We start from the raw sequence: 15,961 nt of genomic DNA, 5'->3' as shown, positions 1-15,961 counted from the left end.
CCTCACCATTTATTTCCCTTCATGTAGATGTAGTTCCATTAAGGACTAACATTGAGCGCGGTTTGTCAGCCAATTATGAATCCATGTAGTGGTGATGCTGTCTAACATTTTTCTAAATATCTATGGAGATTTTCAGTCATTCAGGTCATAATTGTCCAAAGGTGCTTTTTCAAAAGGCAAATAGAGTTTATTTTTCCCTGAAGATGTTTCACTTCTCATCCAAAAAGCTTCTTCAATTCTCCAGCACTGGAGATGGATAATCCACCAACGGGTTGAGACTGTATTCCTGCCCAATCAGATCAGTCAGCCAAAGTTGCCACGCCTGTCCTGGACCATGAGATCCCAGTCTTGACTGATCTCACCCAGAAAACAGACGTTTCTACTTTGGCTCCTAGGCAAGGTATAGTCTCTCTTCCATTGGTGGATTTCTTCCAGTAGCTAAGAGTTTAGGTTAAAGGTAATTGGATTTAATTTAATTGGAGTATTCTAAACTACCCAAATTCTTCTAAATTACAAGAATTGGAAATTCAGATTCCCCAGAGGGGTTACCACCCTCGTGGAAAAAGGGGCGAATTCCCTAAACCCCCTCCCTCACCCAATTCCCAACCCTCCACCTTACCCACATCGGCCAGCAAAAAAAAAAGCCGAACGGGCCGGCTGAGCAGCGTCTTTTAAGTGAACGGAGATTACCTTTGTAACCCCAAGCTTAAAAGCAGAAGCTGGTAGCATCACAGAAGCTGTTAGCATCACGTAGGTAGCGGAGGGTGAGGGGAACGCATGCGGGGTGGGAGGTAGGTTTCAGGAATCATTCAGGCGGCGCGAAACAGCTGAAAAAAGCGAAGTGGGCCGTTTTTACTTTTTAGGCATCCCCGGGTCATTTAAACGAGCCGCCATTACCGGGGCAGCTCGGCGCACGCGCAGTTCTTTGTTTTAGACGCACGTGGCACAGGCAATAGGGGAGGCTTTTGTGCATGCGCGGCAGCCATCTTAGCGCATGCGCAGTAGTCTTCTGGCTCAGGCGGCCATTTTCGGACACAGGGAGTCACTGAGCATGCGCAGCAAACCCTTGCGCATGCATGACCAGGCATTTTGCATTACGAGACACAGAACAAAGGGAGCTCAATAATACAAAGCACCTTTCTAGCCAGTTCACAAAATTAAAGGGTACCATCAGTACTATAGTACTAGAGCACCTCACTATCCTTTAAATCCACTTGTAAAGGAATATTATACAGAAGCCTCGCATAGCTTCTTATTACAGAGCTTGGTGCCTCTCTGCCTAGAACAAGCTAAATGCACGTGTTGCACACACAGCTCAATTTAAGTTGCCTTGGCTCCATCCGGATCTCGGGCTCCCCACTAGTGGCCCATAAGTTTCTGGATTTTGGCGGTGGGTTCCAGGCATCACCAGTCGCATGCCTGTCCTTACCCACTGCAGTCTGGGCCGGATTCCAGGCATCCCCATTAGTGTGCCTGTTCTTATCTGTGCACGGCAATTGACTCAGACCAACCACTGAGTCTGTTCCTGAGTTCCAGACGCCCCCTGTAGTGCGCTTGTCCTTACTCAGAGTAAATACTCTCCTACTACCGGGGTTCCCCTATCGTGACCCTGCGCTAGAGGAGAATGGAGGAAGCTATCATTCCCTCTGCTGGAGCCTTACCTTCAACATCTGGAACACCCATTTCAGAGGGGTCTGAAGCCTCTACAGCCTCTAGAATCAAGGCTGCAAAGAAATCCTCCAGGAAGGCAGACAAAAAGGTGATCAGAAGGCACCAAGCCCTGGAAAAAGAATTCAACAGGGCCCAGAAAAGGGCCAGAATTGAAAAGAGCCAGAGCGGGGGAGTAGTTCCCGAACTACCACTGGGGGTCTCTTCATCCCCACTGGGTATTTGGTCTACTGGGGATTCATCTCAGTCGCCAGCACGAGGCGGGACAGGTGAATTCTCATCGCTCTCTCGATCCCCCTCACCACGTAGGACACAAGAGCCTCGGGACCACGCTAACTCCTGCACCAGCAGGGACGCAGGCAATGGTTACCCCTCTGGCTCTGACGGGGGACCTATTAGCTACCTTGATAGCGCAGGCAGTAGACCGCGCGTTTGAGTTCAGGGCTCAGGCCTCCAAGCCCAAGCCACAAAGGCATAGATCAAGACATCGGGAGGAAACAGAGGACCAACAGGACCCCTCTTCCCTCTCAGACTCGTCGATCTCCAAGGATTCTTACCTTGACCAACCAGGTATGTCACAGGAGATCCAAATGTCCGAGGAGGAGGACAATTCACCTCAGGTGCCTTCATTTAACGACCTTTTTAATCCCTCTCTTTTTGTCACCATTCTGCGCAAGGCTAAGGCCACAGCCCACCTTGGTCAGGGAACAACAGTGGAACCTAGCACAGTTGACACGGTGGCTGATCCAACGTTCGCCGAAAAGGTAACCACTCAACACCGCATACCATGTCCGACCCTCTTCCTAAATACAATAAGGAAACAGTGGTCAGCTCCAGCCTCCCTACCTCTTCCCAGCAACACGGAGAAGAAGCTATTTAATGTAGCCAGGGAGATGGAGGGAACCTTGGAGGTACCAGCGGTGGACGAACCCATAGGACCCCTGATATCGGACACAGCCATATCAGGAGACTTTGCGGAGGCTCTTAAGGCCGAGGACCGAAAAGGTGAGTCCGCCTATAGAAGAACACACCAGGCAATAGCATGGGCTACCAGGGCAGCTACCTCTGCCTCCTTTTTCACCAGAGCCATACTATGCTGGCTCCGGTAATTACAGGGCCGAGTTCCTGTGGAGGACATCCGTACGCACCAGGAACTCAGCAAGAAGGTGGCAGCCACGGAATACACGTCAGACACAACACTCTTAGTGGCCAAATTTTCAGCCAAGGCAATAGCATCAAACATCACGAGCAGACGCCTTTTCTGGCTAAAAAATTGGCAAGCCGATGCCAAATCCAAATGGAAATTGGCTTCGGCTCCATACCAAGGGGCCAAGCTTTTTGGAGAAGCGCTAACGCCCTACCTAACAGAGAACAAGGACAAGTGCAAGGTCCTCAAACACATCCTTAAGAAACAGGAGAGGAGACCCGGTTTCTTCGGAAGGAAGCAATCCTTTCGCGTGGAAACCAGGTTCAATCATTTCCAAACTTCCCAACCTTTCCAACCTAGGCAGGAAAGACAGACAGATAGACAGAACACAAGACATAGGCAGACGCAAGGGAGACGGCCCTTTCGGGGGAACAACTGCCCCTTCCGCTGCACCAGATGACTCCCTTCCAAACCTTCCCATAGGGGGCAGGTTAGCACAGTTTGCCCCCTAGTGGGAAGAAACCACCACGGACGTATGGGTCAGAGACACCATACGTCACGGTCTCTCCCTAGAATTCCTCTCCAATCCCCCAAACCGCTTCCGCCCCTGCCCCTGTCCCGCGAATCCAACAAAGAGAAAACTCATGAACGAAGCCGTTCAACACCTCCTAAACATACGAACCGTAGAACCGGTACTGTTGACCAGAGAGGCCAGGGATTTTATTCTATCCTCTTCGTGGTTCCGAAACCCTCAGGGGGTTGGAGAGCCATTCTGGATCTAAAAAGGCTAAATTTCTATCTAAAATACTGCAAATTCAAAATGCAGACCCTACGCTCCATTCTAGGAAGCATAAGGAAAGGGGATTTTCTGACATCTATCGACCTCACCGAGGCATACTTGCACATTCCCATCTCTCTGGCTCACCGCCGGTTTCTACGGTTCGCCTACAGGGGACATCACTTCCAATACAGAGCGCTCCCATTCGGCCTTTCATCAGCATCCAGTGTGTTCACCAAGATACTGGCGGTTCTGGCAGCATACCTAAGGAACATTCCGGTCAGAGTCCAGTGTTACCTGGACGATATCCTAATACAATCAACGTCCGCGCGCCATGCTCAGGCGGATCTAAAATTAATAGTAAGGCTGCTGCAGAATCACGGCTTCTCGGTGAATTTTCTCAAGAGCCATCTAACTCCAACAACGAGGATACTACACCTTGGAGCTGTCATAGACACAATGGAGTGCAAGGTGTACCTATCCCAGGAACGTCTCAGCAACATAAGGAAAACAGTAAGACAGGTGAAACGCGGTCAGTCAGTGACGCTAGTCTGCCTTTCCCAACTGTTAGAGAAGATGATCTCGACCATAGCAATTGTCCCATGAGCAAGACTGCACTCAAGGGAGCTACAGTGGTTCATGCTTCCATTTCAGAGACAGAAGCTCAGTGCCTCCCGAAGAAGGGTAAGCCTACCACTGGGAGTACGGCACTCCCTCAGGTGGTGGCTATCTCCGGCCCTTCTCAGAGGCTCACTCTTCAGGGAACCAGACAGAGTAGTAGTCACAACCGATGCAAGCCTGTTCGGCTGGGGAGCTCACCTGGGGACCAAGTGGACGCAGGGCCGCTGGTCAACAGCGGACCTCTGACACAACATAAACTGGCTCGAACTCCGAGCCATCCACCTAGCGTTAAGACATTTCCAAGACAGCCTAACACTTGGTCACGTGTTAGTCCTAACGGACAACGTGACAACCAAGGCCCACATAAACCCTCAGGGGGGCACACACTCCCGCTCCCTATCGTCCGAGGCTCTCCTACTGGGAGCCTGGGCAGAACAAACCCTGGCCTCAATAAAGGCTGACCACATATCAAGGGAAACAAACATCCAGGCAGATCTGTTGAGCAGAACAACAATAGATCACTCAGAGTGGCAACTGCACCCGAGGATCTTCAGGGAGATCTGCCACCGCTTCGGTCATCCCCAGGTAGACCTATTTGCCTCTCCTTCCAATGCCCAACTGATCCGCTTCTTCTCCCGATTCCCATCCAAGAGAGCAGAACAGACGGATGTGTTATGGAGCCCATGGCCAAGGGAACTCCTATATGCATTCCCGCCCTTACCTCTCCTTCCGGCGGTAGTGCGCAAGATTCTGCGGGAACGAGCCGAGGTAATTCTTGTGGCCCCATATTGGCCAAGGAGGCCCTGGTTCGCAGACCTGAGGAGTCTATCTCGGACGGACCCATGGCGGATCCCTTCGGAGACGATCTCCCTCAGGCAGGGGGCGATCTTCCATCCAGAGCCACAATGGCTACAACTAGCCATCTGGCACTTGAACGGTCAATTTTAACTAGGGGATCTTGCTCACAAGGTGTGATTAGGGTTATACAGGCTTCAACGCGCCCTTCCACGAACTGTATCTACGAGGCCACGTGGAAAAGCTTCCAATCATGGTGCTCAAAACAAGGATTGACACTCAAAAAGATTACAATCCCCAGGATCCTAGAGTTCCTACTAGGCGGTCTAGAGAGGGGCCTAGCACCAAACACGCTGTGTAGGCAGATTGCCACCCTATCAACAATACTTTCGGCCAGCCCGGGGGAACCTTTGGGTAAACATCCCTTAATCCGATCCTTCCTCAAGGGAGCTGCGAACATTAGACCGCCAACAGTGCACAGATACCCATCGTGGGAACTACCACGAGTACTGCAAGCTCTGACCAGAGCACCATTCGAACCTCTCAAAACATGTGACATCCGCTACCTGACCCACAAGGTAGCATTCTTAGTAGCCATCACGTCAGCTCGACGCATATCCGAGTTAGCTTCCCTCTCAACGAGGAAGGACCTGTGTCACTTTCACAAGGACAGGGTGGTCCTGCGAATAGATCCTTCCTTCACCCCAAAGGTCAACTCCCTTTTTCATAGAGCGCAGGAAATAGTCCTACCAGACTTTTGCCCAAACCCAACTCATGCCCTAGAGCGACAATGGCATACATTGGACATACGCAGGGCACTAAGGTATTACATTTTGCGTACAGCGGAATTCCGTCACTCAGAAGTGCTTTTCATATCCTTCCACCCCTCCGCTAAAGGTCGGAAGGTCTCATCCTCTACCATTGGTAGGTGGATTAGGGCTTGCATCACTGGGGCATACCAGGCGGAGGCCTTGCCGGTCCCCAGGCATGTCACTGCTCACTCCACAAGGAGTGCTGCCACCTCGGCAGCATGGGCCATGCAAGCTTCTATTGAGGAGGTTTGCAGGGCGGCTACTTGGGCTTCGCCCTCTCCATTTATTCGCCACTACAAAATTGACAAATACTCTTCTGCAGAGGCCTCCTTCGGTAGGAGGGTTCTCCAGCAGGTGTTAGACCAAAGTTACCCACAGGACCAGTCTATTCCCCAACCCGAGGGACAATAGGGTTTGGTATGTCCCATTGGTGGATTATCCATCTCCAGTGCTGGAGAAGGGGCGTTGACTTACCTGAACGCCTTTTCTCAGCACGGAGACGGATAATCCACCGGATGCCATGATTTTGGTTTTCTTAATGTTGAGTTTCAAATGAACTTTTGCACTGTCCTTCACCTGCATCAAAGGGCTTTTTAGTTCCTCTTCACTTTCTGCCATTAGAGTGGTATCATCTGCATATCTTAGGTTGTTGATATTTCTCCTGGCAATCTTAATTCCAACTTTTGATTCATCTAGCCCTGCCTTTCTCATGATGTGCTCTGCATATAAGTTAAATAGGCAACTAACAGAATACAAAAACTAGAAAACCAGATCAAGAAAACCCTTAGTAACCTCACTAAGAAGGGCCAAAAAAAAAAAAAAAGTCTGGTGCTTTTAAAGGGCTGAGTAAGTGAGGGCACTTGGCTGGCTGGCCAGGGAGGGGTGTTCGCAGCCAGGCAGGTTGGTGGCACTCGAAGCTGGTGGACATTTGCTGGTATTGTTCCCTGTCTTCTTGCAGCACCAGCCCAGCCAACAACTGGGCAGGGAGCAACACCAACGAACATCTGCCAGTTTTGAATGCTGCCAGCTGCAAACATCCCAGCCAGACAGACAGCCACTCTCACATTCACTCGAGCAGCCCATTAAAGATACCCAGCCTGTCAGGAGCTCTCCAAACCGTGCATAAAAGTATAGCATTTTTATGCAGATTTGTGGCTCTGCCAGGCACTCCACAGGGGAAACACCCCATCCCCAGAGTAGCAATGGGGGGTGGGGAGTGTGTGTTCCCAGGCAAAGAGGGATGTATGGAAGCCCCCCCAAAAGATGTTTTGGGTTCCCCCAGGTGGCCTGCAGGATGTGTGTGATCTGGTGCTTCTACCATCACTGTTGCACTTTGCAGAAGCCCCGAAGCATTCCCAATCCAGTGCAGAGAGCTTTAGACGGCTGGGTGGCCAGCATTGTAGGAAGTGGAGTTTGGGGCTTATGCAAAGTGCAGGGCAACCTGCGGACATTTTTAGTCCCTGCTGCTCTGTCCCCTGCTTGTCCAGTGCCTGAGGCTGCTGCATCCACTGAGAAGGCAGAGGCCCATCTCTCAGTGTGGGGATTGGCTGGTGTTTAGTTGTCCTGCACCACAAATTGGCCAGGAGTAAGTCTCCCTGGGTGACTCGGCCATGATCACACAGCTGGGGAAGAACGGGGGACCAGTGATAGGAGTGGCGTGTTGGCAGAAGGCCAGCTAAGAATGAATGTCTGAGGTAGTTTGTCTGTAATGGGCGGGCGGGGCTGAAGTGGGGATGAAAATGGCACCCAAAATCATAAACCTCTGCTGTTGGTCCATTTTTCCAAAACAGTCCAGTCCAAATTGTTTTCCAGTTAGATGTAATGTCCACTTCCCAATCACCATTGATCTTATTAAGAAAGTCCAGTACATCACTCATTGATTCTGTTAACTTCAAATTTGTAGAATCTATGTCTTCTTCAGCCTTCTCCACCAACCTGCAGTTTCCAGCTCCTTCTCCTTTAAATCTGCCAACAGCAATTTAGATTCATGTCCACTGAGCTGAGAGTTTGGTTTGGGTATAGTTGCTTCTGTCTGGATATCCTCTTTTGGTTGATTTAAAACCTTTGTTATTTTATCAAACTTTTTACTAGGGTTTTCAATTTGAACGTGTAGGTTAAAAAGCATTCTCTTTTTGAAGTTTTCTCAGGGGGCTTTATCTTTAAGTTGGTACATTGTTTGCATTTTTAATATAGTCCTTTAACTGGGGATTTACAACCAGACTTAAACATCTCTTGTCAAGAACAGGGGAGTTAGATTATACTTAGTAAAGTAACCACAGAGACTATTGAGATAATATATTTCACAATAAAAAAAAGGATAGAAAAAAAGAAAGAAAATATTCCTCAAACATTAAAAAATTAAGACTAGAGTTTTTTAAAAGTTAAGAAATTGCAAAATCCCTGTAGTAAAAATCCAGTGCAAATTAAAACCCAAATAGGTCACATATCTACCCAGGAAATTGTTGACTTCCATACTGAGAAAGCAAAAGTAATTCAGAACAGCAAAGTGAAAATACATTAAAGAATTCACATTAAAATCCAGCAAGGGGTTAGAGTAAATAAACCTTCAACCAGTCAATTTTTAAAAGAAAAATCAAGATAAAAAAGAAAATTCAAACTGTGCAGTTAAAACCCAGGCATGCTTAGAGGAAAGATGGAAATCTGATTCTGACTGTTCCCACCTAGAATTACTATTCTTGAGATTCCTCTTCCCAGGAAGATCCACAGGCATCCAAGGATCATCTTGGATTGTTCTTAACTGTTCCCATTCGAATCTAAGGAGCAGGCTGCCAAAGAACCCAATTTGGCAGCAAAATCAGCTGCTCATCAGCAGGAAAAGCAGATTGCCCTGCTGCTCAGCACACCATCTTGGGGGAAGTGGAAATGGGAGCTAAAGTTTTGACTGATGCAGTTTCTATGAGTTTCTAAATTCAACCCTATCTTCTTGGCACTATATTAAATCTAATTAATGAGACCTTTTATGCCTCTTTCTTTCTGGGTTGTATTCTTCAGTTACAGGCTAATTAATTAATTAATTAACTAATTAACTAATTAGTAATAGTAGTAAAGTTGGAAGGGACCTTGGAGGTCATCTAGTCCAACCCCCTGCTCAGGCAGGAAACCCTACACCATTTTGGACAAATGGCTGTCCAGTCTCTTCTTAAAAATTTCCAGTGTTGGAGCATTTATGCTTCTGGAGGCAGGCTGTTCCACTGATTAATTGTTCTCACTGTCAGGAAGTTTCTCCTTAGTTCTAGGTTGCTTCTCTCCTTGATTAGTTTCCACCCGTTGCTTCTTGTCCTGCCTTCACGTGCTTTGGAAAATAGCTTAATTCCTTCTTCTTTATGGCAGCCCCTGAGATATTGGAATACTGCTATCATGTCCCCCCTTGTCCTTCTCTTCGTTAAACTAGACATACCCAATTCTAGCAACCGTTCCTTATATGTTTTAGCCTCCAGTCCCCTAATCATCTTTGTTGCTCTTCTCTGTACTCTTTCTAGAGTCTCAACATCTTTTTTACATCGTGGTGACCAAAACTGGATGCAGTATTCCAAGTGTGGCCTTACCAAGGCATTGAAGAGTGGTATTAATACTTCCCCCTTTATGGATTACTGCCTTGTCGTGGCGAAGTGGCTTGCGTAACTCAATGAAGCTATAAGCTTTGCCATGCAGGGCCACCCAAGATGGACAGGTTATAGCAGAGAGTTCTGACAAAATGTGATCCACTGGAGAAGGAAATGGCAAACCACTCCAGTATCTTTGCCATGAAAACCCCATGGACATTACTAAAAGGCAAAAAGATATGACGCTGGAAGATGAGCCCCTCAGGTTGGAAGGTGTCCAATATGCTACTGGGGAAGAGCAGAGGGCTAGTACTAGTAGCGCCAGAAAGAATGAAGCGACTGGGCCAAAGCCGAAAGGACGCTCAGCTGTGGATATATCTGGTGGTGAAAGGAAAGTCCGATGCTGTAAAGATTTTTTCTCCATAGGAACCTGGAATGTAAGATCCATGAATCAAGGCAAGCTAGACGTAATCAAAAAAGAGATGACAAGACTGAACATCGACATCTTAGGAATCAGCGAACTAAAATGGACAGGAATGGGTGAATTTAACTCAGATGACCATCAGGTATACTACTGTGGGCAAGAATCCCTCAGAAGAAATGGAGTAGCCTTCATAGTCAATAAAAGAATAGGAAAAGCAATACTGGGATACAATCCCCAAAATGACAGAATGATCTCAATTCGAATCCAAGGCAAACCATTCAATATCACAATAGTCCAAATCTATGCCCCAACCACTGGTGCTGAAGAGGATGAAATTGACCAGTTTTATGAAGCCCTACAGCACCTTATAGAATTAACACCCAAAAATGATGTCCTTATCATCATGGGGGATTGGAATGCTAAGGTAGGAAGCCAAAAGATAACCGGAATAACAGGCAAGTTTGGCCTTGGAGTACAAAATGAAGCAGGGCACAGGCTAATAGAATTTTGTCAAGAGAATACGATGGTCATAACAAACACTCTTTTCCAACAACCCAAGAGACGGCTCTACACATGGACATCACCAGACGGTCAACATAGAAATCAGATTGACTATGTGCTCTGCAGCCAAAGATGGAGAAGCTCTATACAGTCAGTAAAAACAAGACCAGGAGCTGACTGTGGCTCAGATCATGAGCTTCTCGTTGCAAAATTTAGGCTTAAATTGAAAAAAGTAGGGAAAAGCACTAGGCCACTTAGGTATGAACTAAATCATATTCCTGATGAATATACAGTAGAGGTGACAAATAGATTTAAGGAATTAGATCTGATAGACAGAGTGCCTGAAGAACTATGGATGGAAGTTCGCAACATTGTACAAGAGGTAGCAACTAAAACCATCCCAAAGAAAAAGAAATGCAAGAAAGCAAAATGGCTGTCTGAGGAAGCTTTGCAAATAGCTGAGGAAAGAAGGGAAGCGAAAGGCAAAGGAGAAAGAGAAAGATACACCCAGTTGAATGCAGAATTCCAGAGAGTAGCTAGAAGAGATAAGAATGCCTTCTTAAATGAACAGTGCAAAGAAATAGAAGAAAACAACAGAATAGGGAGGACCAGAGATCTCTTCAAGAAAATTGGAGATATGAAGGGAACGTTTCATGCAAAGATGGGCATGATAAAGGACCAAAATGGCAGAGACCTAACAGAGGCAGAAGAGATTAAGAAGAGATGGCAAAACTACACAGAAGAACTATACAAGAATGAGCTTAACATCCCAGATAATCACAATGAGATGGTCACTGACCTCGAACCAGACATCCTAGAATGTGAAGTGAAATGGGCCTTAGAAAATCTGAGCAACAACAAAGCTAGTGGAGATGACAGTATTCCAGCTGAGCTATTCAAAATCTTAAAAGACGATGCAGTAAAAGTGCTACACTCAATTTGCCAGCAAATTTGGAAAACTCAACAGTGGCCACAGGATTGGAAAAGGTCAGTTTACATTCCAATTCCAAAGAAAGGCAATGCCAAAGAATGTTCAAACTATCGCACCATTGCACTCATTTCACATGCTAGTAAAGTTATGCTTAAAATCCTACAAGCTAGACTCCAGCAGTATGTGGATCGAGAACTACCAGAAGTACAGGCAGGATTTCGAAGAGGCAGAGGAACTAGAGATCAAATTGCCAACATACGCTGGATCATGGAGAAAGCTAGGGAGTTCCAGAAAAACATCTACTTCTGCTTCATTGACTATGCAAAAGCCTTTGATTGTGTGGATCACAACAAATTGTGGCAAGTTCTTAAAGAGATGGGAGTACCAGACCATCTCATTTGTCTCTTGAGAAACCTATATGCGGGTCAAGAAGCAACAGTGAGAACCGAACACGGAACCACTGATTGGTTCAAAATTGGAAAAGGACTCCGGCAAGGCTGTATACTGTCGCCCTGCCTATTTAACTTATATGCAGAGCACATCATGAGAAAGGCAGGGCTAGATGAATCAAAAGTTGGAATTAAGATTGCCGGGAGAAATATCAACAACCTAAGATATGCAGATGATACCACTCTAATGGCAGAAAGTGAAGAGGAACTAAAGAGCCTCTTGATGCGGGTGAAGAAGGAGAGTGCAAAAGTTGGCTTGAAACTCAACATTAAGAAAACCAAAATCATGGCATCCGGCCCTCTCAATTCCTGGCAAATAGATGGGGAAGAAATGGAGGTAGTGACAGATTTTATTTTTCTGGGCTCAAAGATCACCTCAGATGGGGACTGCAGCCAAGAAATTAAAAGACGCTTGCTCCTGGGGAGGAAAGCTATGGCAAATCTAGACAGCATACTAAAAAGCAGAGACATCACCCTGCCAACAAAAGTGCGTATAGTCCAGGCCATGGTTTTCCCAGTTGCAATGTATGGCTGTGAAAGTTGGACCATAAGAAAGGCTGAGCGCCAAAGAATTGAGGCCTTTGAACTATGGTGCTGGAGAAGACTCCTGCGAGTCCCTTGGACTGCAAGGCGTTCAAACCGGTCAGTCCTAGAAGAGATCAACCCCGACTGCTCTTTAGAAGGCCAGATCCTGAAGTTGAAACTCAAATACTTTGGCCACCTAATGAGAAGGAAGGACTCACTGGAGAAGGGCCTAATGCTGGGAAAGATTGAGGGCAATAGAAGAATGGGACGACAGAGAATGAAATGGCTGGATGGAGTCACTGAAGCAGTAGGTGAGAACTTAAATGGACTCCAGAAGATGGTAGAGGACAGGAAGACCTGGAGAAACATTGTCCATGGGGTCGCGATGGGTCGGACACGACTTCGCAATTAACAACAACAAATTAGTACTTCACATGATCTTGATTCTATCCCTCTGTTAATGCAGCCTAGCATTGTGTTGGCCTTTTTGGCAGCTGCAGCACACTGCTGGCTCACATTTAGGTGATTGTCTACTAGGACTCCGAGGTCCCTCTCACAGTTACTACTGTTGAGCATGGTGCCACCTATGCTGTACTTGTGCATTTGGTTTTTCTTGCCTAAATGTAGAACCTTGCTTTTTTCACCATTGAATTTCATTTTGTTAGTTAGTGCCCAGTGTTCAAGTCTGTCCAGATCCTTCTGTATCTAAGCCTGTCTTCTGGAGTGTTGGCTATTCCTGCCAGCTTGGTGTCGTCTGCAAATTTGATGAGTTCCCCATCTATCCCTTCATCCAAATCGTTGATGAAGATGTTGAAGAGTACTGGGCCCAGAACAGAGCCCTGGGGCACCCCACTACACACTTCCCTCCATATAGATGCAGTTCCATTGAGGACCACTTGCTGAGTATGGCCGGTCAGCCAGCTACGGATCCATCTGGTGGTGATTCTGTCTACCCCACATTTTTCTATCTTATCAAATAGTGGGTTGTGATCTACTTTATCAAATGCCTTACTGAAGTCCAAGTAAATTATATCCACAGCATTCCTCTGATCCACTAATTTTGTGACTTGGTCAAAGAATGCAATAAGATTTGTCTGGCATGATCTATTTTTGACAAACCCATGTTGGCTTTTAGTAATGACTTTGTTTGCCTCTAGGTGTTCGTTGATTCGTTGTTTGATCATCTTTTCCAGAATCTTCCCAGGTATTGAGGTCAGGCTGATAGGTCTGTAATTTCCTGGATCCATTTTTTAATTAATTAATTAATTAACTAATTAATTAACTAATTAATTAACTAACTTAATTAACTAATTAATTAACTAATTTAATTAACTAATTAATTTCCAACTTTTCCTTGCAAAGTCAAACATCTTAAGTCAAACACTGTTGATCTTGTCATTTTATTAATCTGGAACTCCCTTTTCAACTGGTGGTTAGTTAGAATGGTTCAAAATGTCATGTCTTCATTCATCCAGTTACTTATAGTAATGACAAAAAGCTGTTGTTAATTCAGATCCATCTTATTATTTTTTAGATATACATAACAGTTTCAGCCATCAAGGAAACAAATTGATAAAATATCTTTACAGACACACAACATTGGAAGTGATATTTAAATGCATTTGTAGATATTTTTTAAGCAAATTATTTATATCTCAACTTTAAGGAGCTCAAGCATTACATAATAGGGTTCCTGTTTATTATATTTATTTTAATACAATTTATATACTGAGATTTGATTATGTCCTATGATTAACAAATGAGAAAAAAGCAGAATACATAAAGCCCTCAAGAATGAATCAAGTCATAATTAAAGCTGAATTGTAACAATAAACTAAAAACAATATATATGTCTATCTGTTCTGTCAGTCTGTCTGTCTGTCTGTCTGATACGGAAACATCAGTAAACATGAGATACAAATAGTGATAAGCTTACTCAAATATCAAAAGGCAACATCCACGGCCAATTTAAGAAACTGTCAGTATTCCCATGTTATATGATACTGAAAAATTGTACTAAAAATAAAATAGAGAATTATCTTAAAAGCAATTTTCTTATACAATAAATACAAGAGTGTAAAGAAAAAAGCAAAGTGTCAGATTTAATTGATGAGCTGTTGTTTCAGATGATATATCTTCTTGGATGCAGTTTTCATCTTAATTTGCTAGAAATATCTTTTAGAAGAAACTTCAAATCATTCATCTTAAAAAAAAGTTGTAAGAATGCAACAGATTAATTGGAAATTACATCATTATCCTTTAGGCACAAGACTGATCTTAACTATTATACCAAATCATAGAAAAGTTTATCTTTAAGCAAATTCATTAACAATACATTCTAAATACATTTACTCAAAAGCAAAGCCCAAAAAGGTCAACTAAATTTGCTCACAAGGAAGAGTATATTGTCTTGTAGTATTTATCAAAATCTTATATACTTCAGTTGCTCTCCATAGCTTGCAATTAGGTTCACCAAAATTTTCTAGCTGTGAAATTTAAATGCATCTAAATTTAGCTTTAGCTTCTATAAACTGTCTTCAAAATTCAAAAAATGAAAAATAAGCATAAAAGAATAGATTGCCAAAGATCTAGCAAGATTCTTTAAAATGTTTTAATAATTTTATATCTTTTACCAACAATGATTATAACAGTCATAATTATAATAAGTGTTATGGTTCCAGCTAATGAAACACTTCAAAGAACTTCCAGGCATTGCTTTTCCTAAAAGTCATTTATTGTTACAAAATGTCGGCACAGGTGTAATAAAGGTATGCCAAGATATAAATTCTCTTCCCCTGAGCAATTAAATTATCAGCATGTTCCCTCCCTAAGTTAGCTGTTATATATCACGTTATCCAATTAGTGTGAAGGTCAAAGGTTTCCTTCCTCTCTCTTTCCCGGGCTTTTCCCTCCACCCTCTTCTGCTCTGCATTAACTCTAAAAATACCAGACAGTTCTGCATATTTTCAAAGCAAGAATATACAGTATTTGCAGCGTTGACAATAAGCCATTTATAAAGTCAATATCATAGATTATGTTGTATTGTAATTATCCACTGAAACAACCTAGGAAAGGATTTTTTTCATGAATGTATTATAAAGGCACCTATCATAAATCAAAAAGAAACGTTACTACACAAATTAATAAAAATGTAAAATATATGATAAAATAAATCAAAGAAAGTCTAAATAAGTGTTTACAATATATTTTTGTTTATTTTTGTATATTTTAAAATATATAGAATTCCCCCACCATTCGGGGTTAGCGGCCCAGAACGGGGGGAAGGGGGAAAGGGATGGTTTTATGGGGGGTGAACATATGTGCTCTTGTTCACGCATGCACGAACACCATTGCTTGTGCAAAAGGGACCCTGAGCACTCGCTCATGTGGGGATGTGAGCGCTCGCACATGGGACATGAATGCCCGCAATGCTCCTGGCAATGCTCACGCGAGTGGGGACGCAAATGCCCATGATGCTCATGGCGACGCACGAGTGTGGAAGCAATGCCCACACATGCACCCACACCAGCCAGCCATTCACATGGCCCTGTGGCCAATAGGCCACAGCCCAGGAGTTGGGGACCCCTGATATAAAGTACATTGAGCCCGTAAATTTAAGTGGTATGTGTTAAATAACAAAATGTAATCCAGGAGCATAAAATATTATCTTAACCAAAAAATATAAAATCTAATTAAAATCATGAATTTGTAAATGCAATGCTCCAGAGATCGATGGCGTTAAATTCC

At 44.5% G+C, this 15,961-nt stretch overlaps 2 protein-coding genes across 10 annotated transcripts in view; one reads left to right on the top strand and one right to left on the bottom strand.

The window, feature by feature from the left end:
• The window catches only part of LOC120310548, an 80,885-nt gene that overhangs the window by 50,250 nt on the left and 14,674 nt on the right, over positions 1–15,961 (top strand). The gene's annotated exons all lie outside the window — the stretch shown is intronic.
• Positions 13,719–15,961, bottom strand: part of TRPM8 (transient receptor potential cation channel subfamily M member 8) — a 380,488-nt gene continuing 378,245 nt past the window's right edge. For all 9 annotated transcript variants that reach the window (XM_039349049.1, XM_039349050.1, XM_039349047.1 and 6 more), the window contains one exon: positions 13,719–14,417. In XM_039349049.1, the coding sequence (XP_039204983.1) occupies positions 14,367–14,417 (51 nt within the window). In that variant the 3' untranslated portion in view covers positions 13,719–14,366. The remainder of the gene's footprint in view (positions 14,418–15,961) is intronic.

The sequence above is a fragment of the Crotalus tigris genome, unplaced genomic scaffold, assembly GCF_016545835.1.
Source record: "Crotalus tigris isolate CLP2741 ecotype Arizona unplaced genomic scaffold, ASM1654583v1 scf7180000018223.614484, whole genome shotgun sequence".
Taxonomy (NCBI): domain Eukaryota; kingdom Metazoa; phylum Chordata; class Lepidosauria; order Squamata; family Viperidae; genus Crotalus; species Crotalus tigris.
The sequence above is the reverse complement of the archived record's forward strand: the minus strand, read 5'-3'. Positions and strand labels throughout refer to the sequence as shown.